The 16,692-nt window shown below is 33.4% G+C and overlaps 2 protein-coding genes across 11 annotated transcripts in view; one reads left to right on the top strand and one right to left on the bottom strand.

Moving 5' to 3' along the window:
• Window positions 1-3,080, top strand: part of LOC123550900 (calponin homology domain-containing protein DDB_G0272472-like) — a 61,373-nt gene extending 58,293 nt beyond the window's left edge. For all 10 annotated transcript variants that reach the window (XM_053540275.1, XM_053540269.1, XM_053540274.1 and 7 more), the window contains one exon: window positions 842-3,080. In XM_053540275.1, the coding sequence (XP_053396250.1) occupies window positions 842-953 (112 nt within the window). In that variant the 3' untranslated portion in view covers window positions 954-3,080. The remainder of the gene's footprint in view (window positions 1-841) is intronic.
• Window positions 3,081-3,280: 200 nt separating this feature from the next.
• The window catches only part of LOC123552633 (calcyphosin-2-like), a 33,376-nt gene continuing 19,964 nt past the window's right edge, over window positions 3,281-16,692 (bottom strand). The window contains exons 7-18 of the mRNA XM_053540276.1: window positions 15,909-16,049; window positions 15,049-15,186; window positions 14,643-14,803; window positions 14,316-14,390; window positions 13,738-13,830; window positions 12,934-13,027; window positions 12,256-12,374; window positions 11,642-11,745; window positions 10,835-10,989; window positions 9,608-9,727; window positions 6,687-6,777; window positions 3,281-5,946 (exon numbers count right to left, since the gene is read on the bottom strand). Coding sequence (XP_053396251.1) covers window positions 5,768-5,946; window positions 6,687-6,777; window positions 9,608-9,727; window positions 10,835-10,989; window positions 11,642-11,745; window positions 12,256-12,374; window positions 12,934-13,027; window positions 13,738-13,830; window positions 14,316-14,390; window positions 14,643-14,803; window positions 15,049-15,186; window positions 15,909-16,049 — 1,470 coding nt within the window. The 3' untranslated portion in view covers window positions 3,281-5,767. The remainder of the gene's footprint in view (window positions 5,947-6,686; window positions 6,778-9,607; window positions 9,728-10,834; window positions 10,990-11,641; window positions 11,746-12,255; window positions 12,375-12,933; window positions 13,028-13,737; window positions 13,831-14,315; window positions 14,391-14,642; window positions 14,804-15,048; window positions 15,187-15,908; window positions 16,050-16,692) is intronic.

Here is a 16,692-nt window from a genome sequence, read left to right as displayed (position 1 = left end):
ATTTACTCACCGTATACCTTATGAAGACATAACTGCTTGGCAAGAGATGGCAGCAATCACCCAGATTAAAATTTTGATTATTAGTTGAACACTAGACACAAACAGATCTAATGTTTTATGCTGTTTTGCTTTCATTTATTTTTAGAAGTATGTAATATGTTCATGTCTTTGCAGTTTATAAATGTTGTTGTCACTTTTACATATTTTTTGATTTGCTTTGTTACTTGATAGTGTTAAGTTATATGACCAACAATTTGGGCTACTGTTACTTATTGTTATGATAGTTAAAGATATTTTTGCACATTTGGCTGACACAATGTTTTCACAATTCCCATCCAAACAATCAAATAAGAATGACATTTGCAATCTCGACATTCTTTTCAGTTTAAAAAGGCTTGAAATTTTTTTATGTAAACCTTCTGTGAAGAAAAAACTTAAAGCAGAAAATGGCATATGAAGCTCAGAAACAGCAATACTGCTTTATTCATATACTTGCTTTGGCTTGCCTGTTTGACATATTGCTTCAGCATATAAACATGTTCACAGTGAATGCTTACAGACATCAGCAACAGCATTTTATCCAACTGTACTACAACACATGATACCTCAGTGTCAGAATTTTAATTAGTGGTTACTTTTCATGCGCAGAAATTACTTCTTTTTCAAAATAGGGAATGTTGAATATTTAGAAGTTTCAAATTTCATTATGGCATATACGATAATAGATGAACCGGGTAACTCAAAACAGAAACCTTGTTCAAGAAATACTTTACAGGTATTTTGTACTTCATTGAAAATGTATTTATTTTCTTTAATAAAGACATGCTTTCATTATTTTCAGACCAATTGGAGCAGGAGATCCCCGCAAGGTAGTTAAAATAAACAATCCAAAACCTAAAAAGGCAGATCCATTACCAGAGTCTGGAGAGGCACCACAAGCGGCTGTACCATGATAAACCAGACATAGTTTACCATGATCAACCTTAGACAATGTACGTCGTGTACAACATAATATATACTATATAATTTACTACCAGATAGATTCATCTGGCAAAATAATATTTATAGAAAATGCACTTATTTCTCCAAATGCATAACTTTATGAAAACTTAGACAGATGATTATATTAGAATTTAAAAATGACATTTTTTAAGGGGAGAAGCAACATTGTTCCAGTGCCGTCTAATGATTCATGCCAGTGAAAAAAAAAATCGGCTTTGTCAGCATTTCAACAGAATGTAACATAAAACAGAAATGTGAAAAGCAATATTTCTATTTTTGCTATTAAGTACAAAAGAAAGAATCATGCTTTTATCTAAAACTAAATGCCTTTAATATAACTTTAGCTTATATTTAGCCTTCCTTTTCTTTCAAGTTCTCCTACATAAATGTCAGTGTACAAGTGAAGAACAAATCTTTCTCTTTTTTATGCCCCCAGCATCTACTGATGTGGGAGGCATATAGTGATTGTTTTGTCAGTTCGTTCTTGGGTTGCTTTATATGGGCCATCTCTTGGTTAACCAAATGGGACCGTTTCGTCTAGCATCAATACCCCTTACAAGAATGAATTGACATTAATGCAAATGTAACCTGTGACCATTCCTAATCTTCAGACATCACTTGACCTCGGTTTGACCTTGACCTCATTTTGGACTTGCGTTGCTTTATATGGGCCATCTCTTGGTTAACCAAATGGGATCGTTTCGTCTAGCATCAATACCCCTTACAAGAATGAATTGATACTAATGCAGATGTAACCTGTGACCATTCCTCATCTTCAGACATCACCTGACCTCAGTTTGACCTTAAAATTGACCTCGTTTTGGACTTGGGTTGCTTTGTATCTACAAGGATGCCACCGGGGGCATCAAGCGTTTATTGAATGCAGCTTCTTGTTTAGACATATTTTGGGCTGTTTTATGTACATTTATTACAGTGTCCTTAAAATTTATGTTTCTTTTGTCCTTATATTGAATGTTATTTTGACATGTCAATTTTATAACAAATATGAATGTTTTGAAAATTTTGGGTGCAAATATTTATATTATTTTGAGTAAGTGTTTCTTGGTGTTTGCCTTTTCTCAAGTCCTAAAATTTGCAATAATACATTTATTTGCTCATTTCATATTGCACATATCTTTATATACATGAAAGCTATGATAGTTCTACAAATCACAATTTTACATAAAATTGATAGATTTATGGTTAAATGCTTTTCTAAAACTCAACTTATGATGTTCCTATTATTATGCAACCATGTATTGATTACAGTCATTTTTCGTAAGGTTTTTCAGCAGTTAAGAGTTTTTACAAACAGTTTAACTTCTGACAAGGGACACCTTGAAATAGCAAACACCTCTTCATAAAGACATATTTTGTTTCTCATTAGGTGAGAGTCTTAGTAAATCAGACTCTACATTGTAATGGAAGACGTTTTGTTAAGCTGTGACAGATATTTTTACATGGCTAGGCTTATACTGTGATAATAATTTAACTAGGGTAAATTTGTAAACAGCTGTGATAGTTAAGATGTTACTTAATGTGATACTTATTAAAGATCCTCATACGTTTTATTTGATTTTAGGGTAAAATAGGTTTAGGTAAGAGATCACCACTTCTATCTGCACACAGTTTCCACTCAAGAAGTACTGGGAATAAAGTAAGGATTGATTCATTCTGATTTGTCAGATGTCTATAAAGTCAAAGAATGAAAATTAATCCAAAGATTAATTTTCATAACAAGGAATTGCTTATGTTCAAGTCATAATATTCTTAATAAAGTTCTGTTCTTGTTTCCATGCAGTAGGGAATACCGCATTTGGACAAATTTTCCTACAGCTTTATGGGTCTTGAAAAAACTACAAGATTCTCCCAATCTTGTCATCAGGGAATACACTAGGGTTCCAATCATTCACGCAAAAATACAAAACTCCACAACTTTATTAGATTTCCTTTTTCTGTATTTTATTATTATTATGACCATTTTGAAAAAATGTGAGTAGATACACAGGTTTTAATTTTGGAAAGCTCAGTGTCTATTTACAATGTCATCTTGACACAATTTTATAGCTGTTTTCAATTTTATAGCTGTTTTCAGTTCAGTACTTGACAGACTTGTAGTCATACTGAAATCTTGACACTTTATTTCAGTTGCCAGTGATTACCTAAATCTGTTTTCACTTCAACATTCTTTTTGTATTTGTATGCACTAGTTACAATGACAACTGTTGTTAATGTGCCTTAGGTTTTATAATATTAGCAATATATATAAAATATACAATAAAAGTTTCTACAATATTTATTGTTCCTTTTATATCACAGCCATCTATTACATAAACAACAAAATTTGTACTAAAACAATAAAGCAGAGTTTGCCTCTGGTATATATCTCCCCTTCTACTATTAAAACCACAGTTTTTGTTCTTAAACTATCAAGTTCTGGGCTCCTTTTTCATATATTCACCATAAAATATAATATATTATAAAAACCATATTAACCATGTCGGGAATGAAAATTCCAGAGAATTATTAAAATGACAGAGGAACTGAACCCAGATTCAGTATTTCCTTTAATAAAGAAATTGTTTTAAAACAAGAATTGTTTGTACAACACAAATGCCTCTAAAATGTTTTTTGGAGGCAACTGCATAATACAATTTTGAATGCTGTGACCTTGACTTTTGACCTTGTGACCTCAAAAACAACTGGGGTCATACTGGCAAATGCTATTTTGTGTTTTAAAGTCATAGGCCAGATTTTGATCAGAAATCAATTTAAGCCTTGAGGTCAGTTGCCTTGACCTTTCACCTACTGACCCCTAACACAATAGGGGTCATCTACTGACCACAGGCAATTATCCTATGAAGTTCGACTACTGTAGGCAAAAACATTATTTAGTTATTGAGGGGAACCATTTTCATTCTCAAGGTCACTGTGACATGTCTTTACATTTGATGACCATATGCAATCATCTTATGAACTGAAGGCAGCAGGATATAAGATTCTTTATTGATTAACTGACCATTGACCTACTTAACAAAAAATAATGACCCCAGGCAACTGTACTTTTCAATCTAACCATTACAAGCCCAAGCGTTCCCTGGCGAGAGATAGGAAAGCAACTTGTCTATTGGTCAACACACAATGAGCAAAACAACCTATACTTTTTACAAGTGTGACATTTTTGAATACATCAATAACTATTTAGAAACAAGGTTATACCAAGAAATCTGCATTACTGTCACAGATTATACAATGAGCACATGTAAACAACAAATAAATGATATGCAAACATCTCTGATATGTATGTATAATAAAATTCTGATAAAACTACCGAGGCAAATCTTAAAATACTACTTTCATGCTGTAAGTTTGTATAGAAATATGGCCTGTCACACAATTTTTTACAAATAAATATATGCTGTCTACAAGACACCAGACCAGACTGTAAGTGAAAAGGCTAAAACCACCAGCCTAGGAAAACCAGGAAACAAAGTTAACTTGTGCTTCAGTAAAAGTCTGAGACAGAGACAGTCATACCAGTAAATTATTGACATATGAAACAAATAAAGATCTTTATATACATATACTGTGATATCCATAATTTTCATGGATTTTGTGGCTGAGTATCCATGAACTTAAACCTAACAAAGCAATAAAATTCCCAACTTTATGTTCAAAGGTCAAAATCCACAATTTATATCCCATTGAAATAGCCATTTTAGATGGAACCATAAAAATTGTGTGGCCACAAAATCAAATCATTTTACTGTAAATGAGTATGAAGTTTGAAGGTAACTAGTGTTATCTTATGACTGCATGCTAAACACAGAAACTGTTGTCACTTTCTACATCATACTAGCTTTATCTAGATAGTTTAAGTAATTCAATAAATTCTAGAGAACCTGAAGCTATGGGTTGTTTTGGCTTAACTGAGGAGTCATTTTAACGTAGATGGCCATGGGAAAAGATAGTTTTAGAGTGTTGCAGTTATATAAAATTTGCTAGTAAAGTAACAACGTTAACTAACATAGTTTCTGTAAGATAAACATTTAAGACATGACCTTCGATAAAATGTCTATTTTTGAGCGAAGTTGTATCCTGGTGGCTGTAAGGTCTAAATACTAAGTCGGGTAGTTAGGACTAAGGATAACTGAAGGGTGAATAAGGCTTCACAATAATATTTTGGTGGCATAATTTAGTTGAGCATTTAAAGGCAATCTATTAAATCTATTACCTAACAGAGTATATATTATATTAACCTATCTTGAGAACACTTGTAGCTTTACAGCTAAACTTCTCTAGCCAAATCATTTTTCTAACATAATATTCTTGCATTACTAACATAGTATACATGCTTTAAAAGGCATCAAAACTTGAAATGTATATACTTAATAGAGCTTTATACAACCTAAATAAAGAAATTAAAGGGGAATTTAACCTTGTGTTTCTATTATTACTTCAGCCAAGATATCTGAAATACAAGTGTTGCTGTTCTCAGTTTTGTTCCGACAACTTTTTCCATCTATATTTAGTCATTTCTAAAATGATCATTAAAGACAATCCTAAATTCTTATTAAAACTTTCAGAAAAATAAACATAAGCCATAGTATTTACCGGACTGCAGTTTATGTATTTGATGAGACTGTATAAAACACTTAGTCTTCATATTTCGAAACATACTATAGAAAGTCAATGAGCAGGTTACATGTTTCACTTGCTGGCAATTTATATATGTCCCCCACCCCTAAAGTATAATATGACTGTTCTATATAGTCCAGGTGTTTCTGAGAATACTGTAGAAATCCTCGTCATCTGCCACACTGAGACTCAAACCCTCGTAATACTCTTCAAACTCCACGTAAGATACCTCCTCTTGTTTCTTGTTTGGTAAAACTGCATCCAGGAAAGCTTGTAGCGGACCAACCTCTCCAGTGTCATGTGGATCTAAAGTACAGAAAATAATCACATTTTCTTTTTAATCAAAGTGAGAAAGAAGGAACTGAATTTTCTTTATATCAACTGGAAAAGAAATATCTGAATCAAAGGCCTAATCTTCTGTGGGTAAAAGTTACAAATTTTGGACTTAAAAGTACCCAACTTTTATTTAGGAGTTTTAACATATTTTGTATCTGCAGTTTTGGTAACTTGTTTTGCTTGAAGTACTTTACTTCACTGTATTACTGTGTGGAGTATATACTTATTGTAAAATCTATTGCCCTAAGTATGAATAGTTTTAACTATTGACCAGCAAGCCATTCAGTAAACATTTCATTATATGACATTAGAAATATATATCTATATATGTTTCATTCTCACAGCAAACCTGTATTGACTAAAGACTGGTCAACAGCAAAAACTATGAACCAGCAATCTATGTACACTTTTTGAATGGCTTGCCAGTCAATAGTCAAAACTATTACCTGAGGTCTGAAAGAAATTAATTTTCACAGACATAGTTTTTTTTGTTAATTATTAACCAAGCAAATCTGTGTTGAACACAGATGGTCATATTGCACAATGTACATGTATGTACCAGCCATTTGTATAGGGAATTATGTAACAATAAAGGATAACCACTAAAAGCAATTCTTCATACATGAAATTGAGACCTATAAAATAGAGTCAACAACAAAAATAAATCAGAAATTAAGTTTATCCAAAACAGTATGAATATTTACGCTAACCTCTGTTTGGTCTAAATGTTGAGTTGAAGAATTTCTGTATATCACTCAGGGTGAGATATCCCTTTTTGCCTGTATCAATCTTCCTGAATGCCTGAAATATTGAATAGGTAGACACGGTTATTTTTCCAGTATAAATTATAAGATGATTTTCGATCTACCTAACAAACAATAGCATTTTTCGTCAATTGTGACCTTTTGCAAAATCGCAATAAAAACCACATATATCATTCTTAAAATTACACAAAAGCTGTAGAAGGATCTTTTGTTTTAAGTTTCAAGATACCTTCAAACTTAGGGCCAAACTCTCTTTTGCCTTTGTAAAGCAGGGCAAAATCACAATTTTCGAAAAGAAGAAATGCAGCAATGTCATGAAACCAGTTTTTCAATGTTTGTGGAAACCATTTGTCTATTTTAGTAACAGTGACCTAGCTATCTACACACCAAGTTTTGTGACAATAGATCTATTAAAACTTGAGATGTTCAGCAGAAACTATTAACTGTTTTTCGCAACAATGACACTGACCTTGACTCAAGTCAACCTAATTATTAATACCATTTTTAACAAGAACAATACTATAATTTATTACAAAAAAAATATTACAGGAATAATGAAAACTTTAATGCAATTTTATCTGAATTTTCTTAAGTCAAAGAAAGGGCCATAATCTGAATTAATTTTAATCAAGAGTTCTCTAACTTGTCAAAGAGCATGTAAGTAAGGAAATCTTGTATAAAGTTTCAATCCAATACAATAATGTAATTGCTACTGTGTTACAACTTGACAGATATTTAAAACCAAAATTTGAAGAAAAAAAAACTTGTGTATAAGAATTTGTTAGCTCATGGGCAGAACTACAGATAATTTCTGCTTTATGACCAGTCTGGGTGGAGACATGTAATCTAAACCGAATTTTCTAAGTCAAAAAAAGGAGCATAACTTAAAATGTATATAACTAGGAGTTACTTACTTTAAAATTTGTCATTTCAGTAGGTTTGATGATTTGGAAGCAATATTTTAAAGGTCCATTACTAAGGGAAAGTGAGTTGGCAATTTTTTTTCATAGCCAGTGCATAGACTTCTGCAAGACACTAAATAATGAAGATTGGCAGGTCAAAATTTATAGAAGGTCTTTGGAACTCAAAGAAATATATGTGTATTATGTTGAAATTTCAATGAATCAACAGAATGACCCCCCAGGTCTTTATAACTTTCTTCATACTTCATAGAACAAAGCTAGTCGATGACTAGCATCTTTCGACTATTCAACAACCTTTCATTTTTTCGATGTTCTCCTTTCTCCTCAACATCTAGAATCTCAAACAATGCATCTAGAGTCTGTAAATAGAATTGACATGTTACATATTGTGTCAACACATTCTTGACTTGGAGCGGGAAAAGGAAATTGTAAAGAATACATTATCCACTAAATGCTAACAGAATATACAAGAAATATCTTAGATGGTTCACCAAACAAGAGCTGTTGGAGGACAGCAACGCTCGACTATTCAACAGTCTTGTCAACTGAATGAATACAAAAGTTGAAAAAGGGGCATAATTTTGTAAAATGCAAAGTAGAGGTATTGAACCTCTGTACTGCAGGTCATATCATGACAGTGAACAAGTGTGTGAAGTTTCAATCCTTTCCAATTTGTGGATACTGAGATACCAGCTTACATACAAAAACTTAACAAACAAAAAACTGCTAAGTCAAAGGGGCATAATTTTGTAAAAATGCCAAGTAGAGTTATGGGACCTTCACAGTGCATGTTAGATCATGACAGTGAACAAGTGTGTGAAGTTTCAATCCATTCCAATTAGTGGATACTGAGATATCAGATTACATACAAAAATTTAACCAAAAACTGCTAAGTCGAAAAAGGGGCATAATTTTGAAAAAAGAGAGAGTAGAGTTATGGGACTTGCTTAGTGCATGTCAGATCATGATAGTGAACAAGCATGTGAAGTTTCAATCCATTCCCATTAGTAAGTACTGAGATACCAGCTTACATACAAAACCTTAACCAAAAAAGTCGAAAAAGGGGCATAATTTTGTAAAAAAGCAGAATAGAGTTATGGAACCTGTGCAATGTAAGTCAGTTTGTCACAGTGAATAAGTGTGTGAAGTTTCAATCCATTCCCACAAGTGGTTACTGAGATACCAGCTTACATACAAAACCTTAACCAAAATCGGGACGCAGACGCCGACGTGGACGCCGACGCATGGGCGAGTGCAATAGCTCACTATTCTATGAATAGTCGAGCTAAAAATAATTGTACATATACTGCGATTTATTTCAAATTTCTACATACCAACTTTCATTTTCCAATAAAATGAAATAGTTTCTGTGCTTTTTAAAAGAAATTAAAATGTTCACTTTCCTTAGTATTGGACCTTTAAGTTTTAATCCAAATACAAGAAGTTGTTACTGGGATACAGCTTGATATTTAATTGCACACAAAACTTGAACTGAATTTTCTAAGTTGAAAACGGACCATAAATTGAATTAAATTTAGCCAAGAGTTATGTTACTTAGTTATTTAAGTATGTGAAGTTTCAATAAAATACATATTGTTGTTAACGAGATACACCTTGATAATTACATGCACACACAAAACTTAAACGAAAGTCGAAAAAGGGCTGTAACTTGAATTGAATTCACCTAAGAGTTCAGTAGGTTTGATGACTAGAAAGCCTTGTGTGAAATTTAAATCCATTACATGCAATGGTAACCGACATACATGTATGAACTTGCAAGCAAAAACTTAACCAGTCACCCTGAAAACAACACTCTGTCTGGGTGGGTAGAACAGCTCTCACTATTCTTCAAATAGTCAAGATAAAAAATTTCTTTATATCCTAGGTTCTGTATTATCCCTATTACCATTAGAGATATAAACATTTGTTTTGTTTAGAGTTTACCTTTCTAACAAGAGATTTGCGTGCTTCAATCATATTTCCTATAACAGCCCACATGTATCTACTGTAATCTAGTTCTCCTTTCTCCTCAACATCTAGAATCTCAAACAATGCATCTAGAGTCTGTAAATAGAACTGACATGTTACATATACGTTCAACACATTCTTGACTTGGAGCGGGAAAAGGAAATTGTAAAGAATACATTATCCACTAAATGCTAACAGATATACAAGAATATCTTAGATGGTTCACCAAACAAGAGCTGTTGGAGGACAGCAACGCTCGACTATTCAACAGTCTTGTCAACTGAATTAAGTTGAAAAAGGGGCATAATTTTGTAAGAAATTGTAGAATGCATATCAGCTCATCACAGTGGAAAAGTGAGTGAAGTTTCAAACCATTCCCTTCAGTGGGTACTGAGCTACCAGTTTACAAAAACATAACCAAATCAGGATGCTAGCGCACAGGTGAGTCCAACAGCTCTACCTATTCCTTTAACAGTCAAGCTTAAAATGCAAATCCAATCTCAAATAATAAATAGTAACATTCCTTTCAGTACAGGTAACGGTTTAAAGTGAAAACATTGTTAATGAAACACAATGAAAAGACTGCATATAAAGACTGTCATTCAGGCCTAACATTTACCTGCTATCATTACAATTTAATATTATTGAGCCGCGCCATGAGAAAACCAACATAGTGGGTTTGCGACCAGCATGGATCCAGACCAGCCTGCACATCCGTGCAGTCTGTTCAGGATCCATGCTGTTCGCTAACAGTTTCTACAATTCAAATAGGCTTTAAAAGTGAACAGCATGGATCCTGACCAGACTGCGCGAATGCGCAGGCTGGTCTGGATCCATGCTGGTCGCAAACCCACTATGTTGGTTTTCTCATGGCACGGCTCATATATTCAGTTGACTTTTGTCCCAAATCCCCAAAATCCCCAATATCTTCTTTTCTAAGACTTACAAATCAATTTGACAATGAGGGTTTAATTTTGCTTATTTATGACCAAGCAAATGACCCATTTAAAACAGTTTAGAACATTAATATGTATCATCTGCAAATGGCAATGCTCACACAATAACTTATAAAAGCAGCAAGAATAATATCCTTTCTACAGTTATGGTATTTCTTTCTTTCTTTATACAGAAATTCGTCAGTCTCCTAATTAACCTTCGAAATATATTTCAAATAAGACAAACAAATAATACATAATATTTTACCTCAGGGGGCATATCAATGTGAAAGTCAAACAATCCTTTCTCCAGCTCAAACCTGTACAGTACACCTGTACCCGAGCTATCAGCCTTTCTGTAGAACCTACCCAGACCAGTTATAGTTCTTATGGCACGTTTTCTTATCTTCTTTTGTACATTACCTGTAATAGAAATATTAGCAAACTTCAGGCTTAAACTAACCACAATTCAATTTAATAGACAGATTTAATGAAAAGATGGTTTATCTCTCTAACCCTAATAAGTTTAAAACGTGTCTCTAATTAGTTAGGTTGTTTTGTTATAATTATATTCCGAGTTCATATAGTCCATACTGTGAAATTATTACTATTTGTGGAGGACCATTTTTTTGTAGATTTCACAGTTGAGTCAAACCACAAAATTTAGTCCCAAGGAACCAGTAAAATTCTCATTAATTTCATGTTTAAAGATCAAAATAAACATATCATCATTTAATAGCTGCTTTGGTCAAAACCACAAAGTCCATGCCCATAAAATTAAATGATTTCACAGATTCAGTTTTATGGTAATTCTACTTCACAGAAAAACATGTTACTTTGAAATACTGAAAAAACCTGTCACAAAATTTCTTGTTTCATGAAATACAATTTATAAATATCTTAAACTCAGAAAACTCTACCTATCAATAAGCAGCATGGACATATAAAACAAAAGCACTACTGAACAAGTATTTGAATATTTAAACTTTTATTATCTTTTAAAATTCTTATCATTGAGAAGAACTATAGTTTGCAGGTAAGGAAAATATCCAGAGCAGGATCTTAAAACACCTACTGTTTATACTTTTGAGCACCATTTTCTCTGTATATTCTTGCTTGTTTGGGATATGAAGTCTGGTATAGACATCTTCCCTTTCATGTACTGGTATACCATCCAAACTGAAATACATAAAGAAAAAAAATTCTCATGATATATACTGCCAGTTCACACTCAATTTTTCCTCTACTATAAGCATACCCTTTATAGCATGTCTAGAATTAAGCACAGATATATTATGGATGAAATGTATGCTACAAGTAGATACTTGAATTAGCCCCCTCTGATTCAAGTGGCAGTGATGGCAGTTATTTGATGAAAGGAATGAATATAAATTACAAAGGCAGATAAAATACACTGATTTAATAACCCTTCAGAATGTTGTCAAAAAAGTATCTACACCCTCTTAGGGGAGTCATTCTGTAGATGAGAATAGTAAAGGATTACTGTTTTTAATGTCATTATGCGACAAAAGAAAGAATTGAGAAACACCTAAATATTAAAATAAGTGAGCAATTCTATTTAATAAATGAATCTTTTTTCCATATCTGATGTTTTACTGAAATTAAGTATAGGCAGAAATGAAATCATTGTGGGTATTATCTAATCTATATACTAAAGCTGTGACATACAGAATTTGTCTTTTCTCGTCTTCATCAACATCTGTGATTCTAAATGTGACCTCTGGAACTTTCTGTAATGTTGCGGGCAAGGAGTGTTGACTTGATGTTTGTATGTGGATGTTGTGGCCCTGAAAACAAAATATCTAAATGCTTCAACCCCAGTTCTAACATGGCTCAATCCATTTGTCAGTTAAAAAAAGAAAGACAAGCATTGTGTATTCTGGCCATAAACAATGTGTGACACATAAACTGGTGAAAGACTGTTATGATATCAAATTGCTTTATGATGTCTGGTTCATTACTACTGAGATGTAAAAAGTTCATCATAATTTTTATCATTATATTTCTATAGGCACATAATAATGTAAATAGACAAGGTCTTCTTGTGGTTTATCATATAATTTACCATGGTTCAAAATCACTCTGGTTAATATCCTCATAATTCATTTCTGGAATATCTGGACTCTGACCAATAGTAAACTAAACGATTAACCAAGTGAAGGGCACTGAAGGCCATGGTAATTTGATAAACATATCAGTAGTATGAAATAAATTGGTTTTTACTTTCTTGTCCTTCATAGCTTTAATGAGAATGGCTGAATAACTTAACAATTCTATGCTATATTTACATAAATTATCTAATTGTTTATGACAATCCGATGCTTTGAGGCCAGATGTTATACTAACTGAGCAAATGTCAATCAAGGTGTAAGGTTCTCCCTCTCTAGGACCTCTCAGATGACAAAATCTACCACGACTGATAAATGGCAATGCTTTGGCACTGAAATAGAAAACAAAATGTGTAAACCACTTTAATTGATGTCCCTCAATTCAAGGTTTCAAACTTTTACAAGCAAAATGGTCACTGACATGTTAAGGTTATTCAAGTCTTTCGGTTATATGAATTATATGAGTTGTGCCATGAGAAAACCAACATAGTGGGTTTGCGACCAGCATGGATCCAGACCAGCCTGCGCATCCACACAGTCTGGACAGGACCCATGCTGTTCGCTTTCAAAGCCTATGGCAATTAGAGAAACTGTCAGCGAACAGCATGGATCCAGACCAGACTGCGCGGATGCGCAGGCTGGTCTGGATCCATGCTGGTTGCAAACCCACTATGTTGGTTTTCTCATGGCACAACTCATATATAGTTCATAATAAAACTGTCAGAAAAGCAAATCTTTTAAGGTTTTTGTGTAAAAATATTAAAGGGAAGTAATCAGAAATGCTAAATGAAATAACACAATCTATTGTAATGCAACAATATTCAAATTAACGTTATTTTCAAATTATAAATACAAGATACAGATTTTTGACAACAATAAGATGTATGAGCCTTTAAACTGGAAGAGACATCTGACAAAATGCTCTAACAATGCTATTTATGGACAACTGAGTGAAAGAAAGTCTCCACTTTGCGCATACTTAATAACAGATTCAGTTACAACAAATTAAATCCTTGCATGCAATTCATTTCATAACAGTTACCTTTTCCCAAACTGTCTGAACTCATATATGGTCAATGTGTTATCTACACTGAAGAAAAATCCAGTAAGCTCTCTAATTGCATCATGGCCATTCCTACAAACAAACCATTAGTTTTCAATATTTAAATGTTTCAAATTTTATTTTCGTGCTCAGTAAATCAAAATTAACACTGAACAGTATTGCTTTTAAACATGCTGCTATAGAACTTCTTTCTGCAAAACTTGCTTCATAGTGTCATGTATACATTAAGAAACACACACTCCTCTATACTTTAAAATACCAGAAATAAAGATGTAAGAACATTTCTATAATGCAGTGTTAGTCTATTCTAATTTACTTCTGACAGTCCTCTGGTGGACTTTGTTGTGCCGGCGGTTAAGTAGCAAACATTTTAGAAATTACCTAACTGAACAGATCTGACAGAACAGATGCGTAACATCTTAAGAGCGAAGTATAAGAAATACATTCTGTAATGGCAAAGACAAACATTCAAATACATATATACACTGATATACTTTCAAAAACATACATGTAAATTGTACTCAAATTACCACAAAACCTTGAAATTTAGTTCTTACCTTGTAAGAACCCTTGCTCCAAATCTCACTCTCTTTGACAGTAAATTTTCTGTCGCTGTGGCAGCTGTGCGTACTCTGTGAAAACACAAAAAATTCTGCCATGTCTTATATACAACTGTACAAGTTAAAATGATTTTTTTTTAAAGATTAAGGTAAAATTCTCAAGACTTCTGTGAATGGATTTCAATTATGTCCACCAACTTAAACTGTGTAACTTACGTGGTAAAAAAAAAACAACAGTTGTATTTACGAAACAAACTTATTCTGTACTTTCTGACACTGTACTTAAAAACTGTTCATATAAATATAACTTGTGATTGTACTAACTTTGAATCATGCAGAGATCTGTTACTCCCTCTTGGTCTACGACCTGCCGACATCTGTGCTCTTACATTCTGATCTGGGTCACTGATTACAGCACGTGAAAGTTGATCTACCATCACTGTCTCAACCAGCTTCAGTTTCTTGTTATGTTCTAACAGCTCTTCCTGAAAGATAAGAAAAAGATAGAAGTAAATCAAACATAATGTTTATTTTGTTCAGTTTGGCTTTCAACTCAACAATGACCCTATATTATTAGCAATGTTGGGTTTCACTTTAAAACTGACACTGTTCCTGGCTTTTTTCATTTGTTGTAGTTCTATTTTACAGAATTTATTATGGATCTGACAGAGTGATTTGTGACCTGTGGTTAGAATACGGAATATGAAAAAAAAACCCTGAAAATACATACAGCCTCCATTTTCTTGAGATACTGGTTAGTGGCGTGGGTCTGTCTTTTGGTCCAACTTTTTTCTACAATATCTTCTCTATTCACATCAAGGGTCGGATGTTTTTCTTTTACTTCTTCAATCACTTTTTGTATTTCTTCCTATAAAACATTAACCAGAGGTTTTAAAATAAGAATAACCAAACTATATTTGCTTCAGGCATGCCCTCTTCTGAAAACATTTTTTCATAAAATGCAGTAGATGTAAAGTTCATGGTCACAAGTAGAACTGGCTTTAGTTATTTAAGAAATAATATATCTCGAACAGTGATTTGTCGTTGAATAAAATCACTGTTTGGAGTTTAGATGCGGAGGAATTATATCACGAGGGCGCAGCTCAAGTGATATAATAATACGCATCTAAACGACAATGATTTTATTCATGAGCAAATCACTGTCTGAGATATATTATTTCGATTCTAACACGTTTTCAAAGATTATTATCTATGTCCTTGATGATATCCGTCACATATTTCCTGATTTGTGTTGATTTCTTTTCCAGCAAGCCGCTATGCCGTCTAACGCTATGACGTAACTATTGTGACGTCAGAAAAATGAATTGTTGAATAATAACACACAGTTTTTAGCCTTCTTTGATTAATAGGAAAACAAAATGGATCATGTTAGAAAATTATTTTGTTGTAAATCATAAATCATTAAAAACTAAAGGTTCAGTAACACATGGAAATAACCTCTTGTGAAATATATTAATGAAATTTGTTTGTTTTGTTTAGTTTTTAAGAATGCCTGGTAGGGTACATCAATTCTTATTCACTAAACATTTGAGCTAAAAAGCATTTAAGAATTCCTACATATACAGATACCTCAGTGTATTCATTTTTGCCTTTATTTCTATAGGCTGCCTTCATATCATCCTCATAGTCTTTATACATCTTCCTGTGTCGTTCTGATGGTGGGGGACAATTGTCAGGGTCAGGAACTGGAGGGGCATCCCAAGCTGTTGGCTGGAAAAATAATAATGAAATACAAACAATGGTAAAGGCACTGATACATTGCTTTGTTTTCAAAAGACCAACAAAAGCACCCAACAACATTTCAATTTTACAAAGCATTCAGAGTGTAACTAGAAAATGCTTTTGTAAAAAAGCGCGTGTCTCCCCCAATGCAAAGTCCTATAGGCAAGAAGTCAATAGGGGTCAGGAGCGAAAGTCAAAGAGACACTGATGGTTGGCTGCAATAGGGATCATCTACTTGGCATGTCCAGTCATCCCGCTAAATTTCAACACTCTTGGCCTAGTGGTTCTCAAGTCACTGTTCAGGCTCCTGTGACCTTGACCTTTGATCAAGTGACCTCAAAATAAATAGGGGTCATCTACTCTGAATGTCCAATCATCCTATTAAGTTTCAACATTCTAGGTCAAGTGGTTCTCAAGTTATTTCCAAAAAATGATTTTACATGAACAGGCCACTGTGATCTTGACCTTTAATAGACTGACCCCAAAATCAATAGGGGTCATCTACTCTGCATGTTCAATCATCCTATGAAGTTTCAACATTCTGGGTCAAGTGGTTCTCAAGTTATTGATCAGAACTGGTTATCAATGTTCAGGCCTCTGTGACCTTGACCTTTAACGGAGTGACCCCAAA

This window comes from Mercenaria mercenaria, chromosome 4, assembly GCF_021730395.1.
Source record: "Mercenaria mercenaria strain notata chromosome 4, MADL_Memer_1, whole genome shotgun sequence".
NCBI classification, from domain to species: domain Eukaryota; kingdom Metazoa; phylum Mollusca; class Bivalvia; order Venerida; family Veneridae; genus Mercenaria; species Mercenaria mercenaria.
Note: the sequence above shows the minus strand (reverse complement) of the source record. Positions and strands in the feature narration are given on the sequence as shown.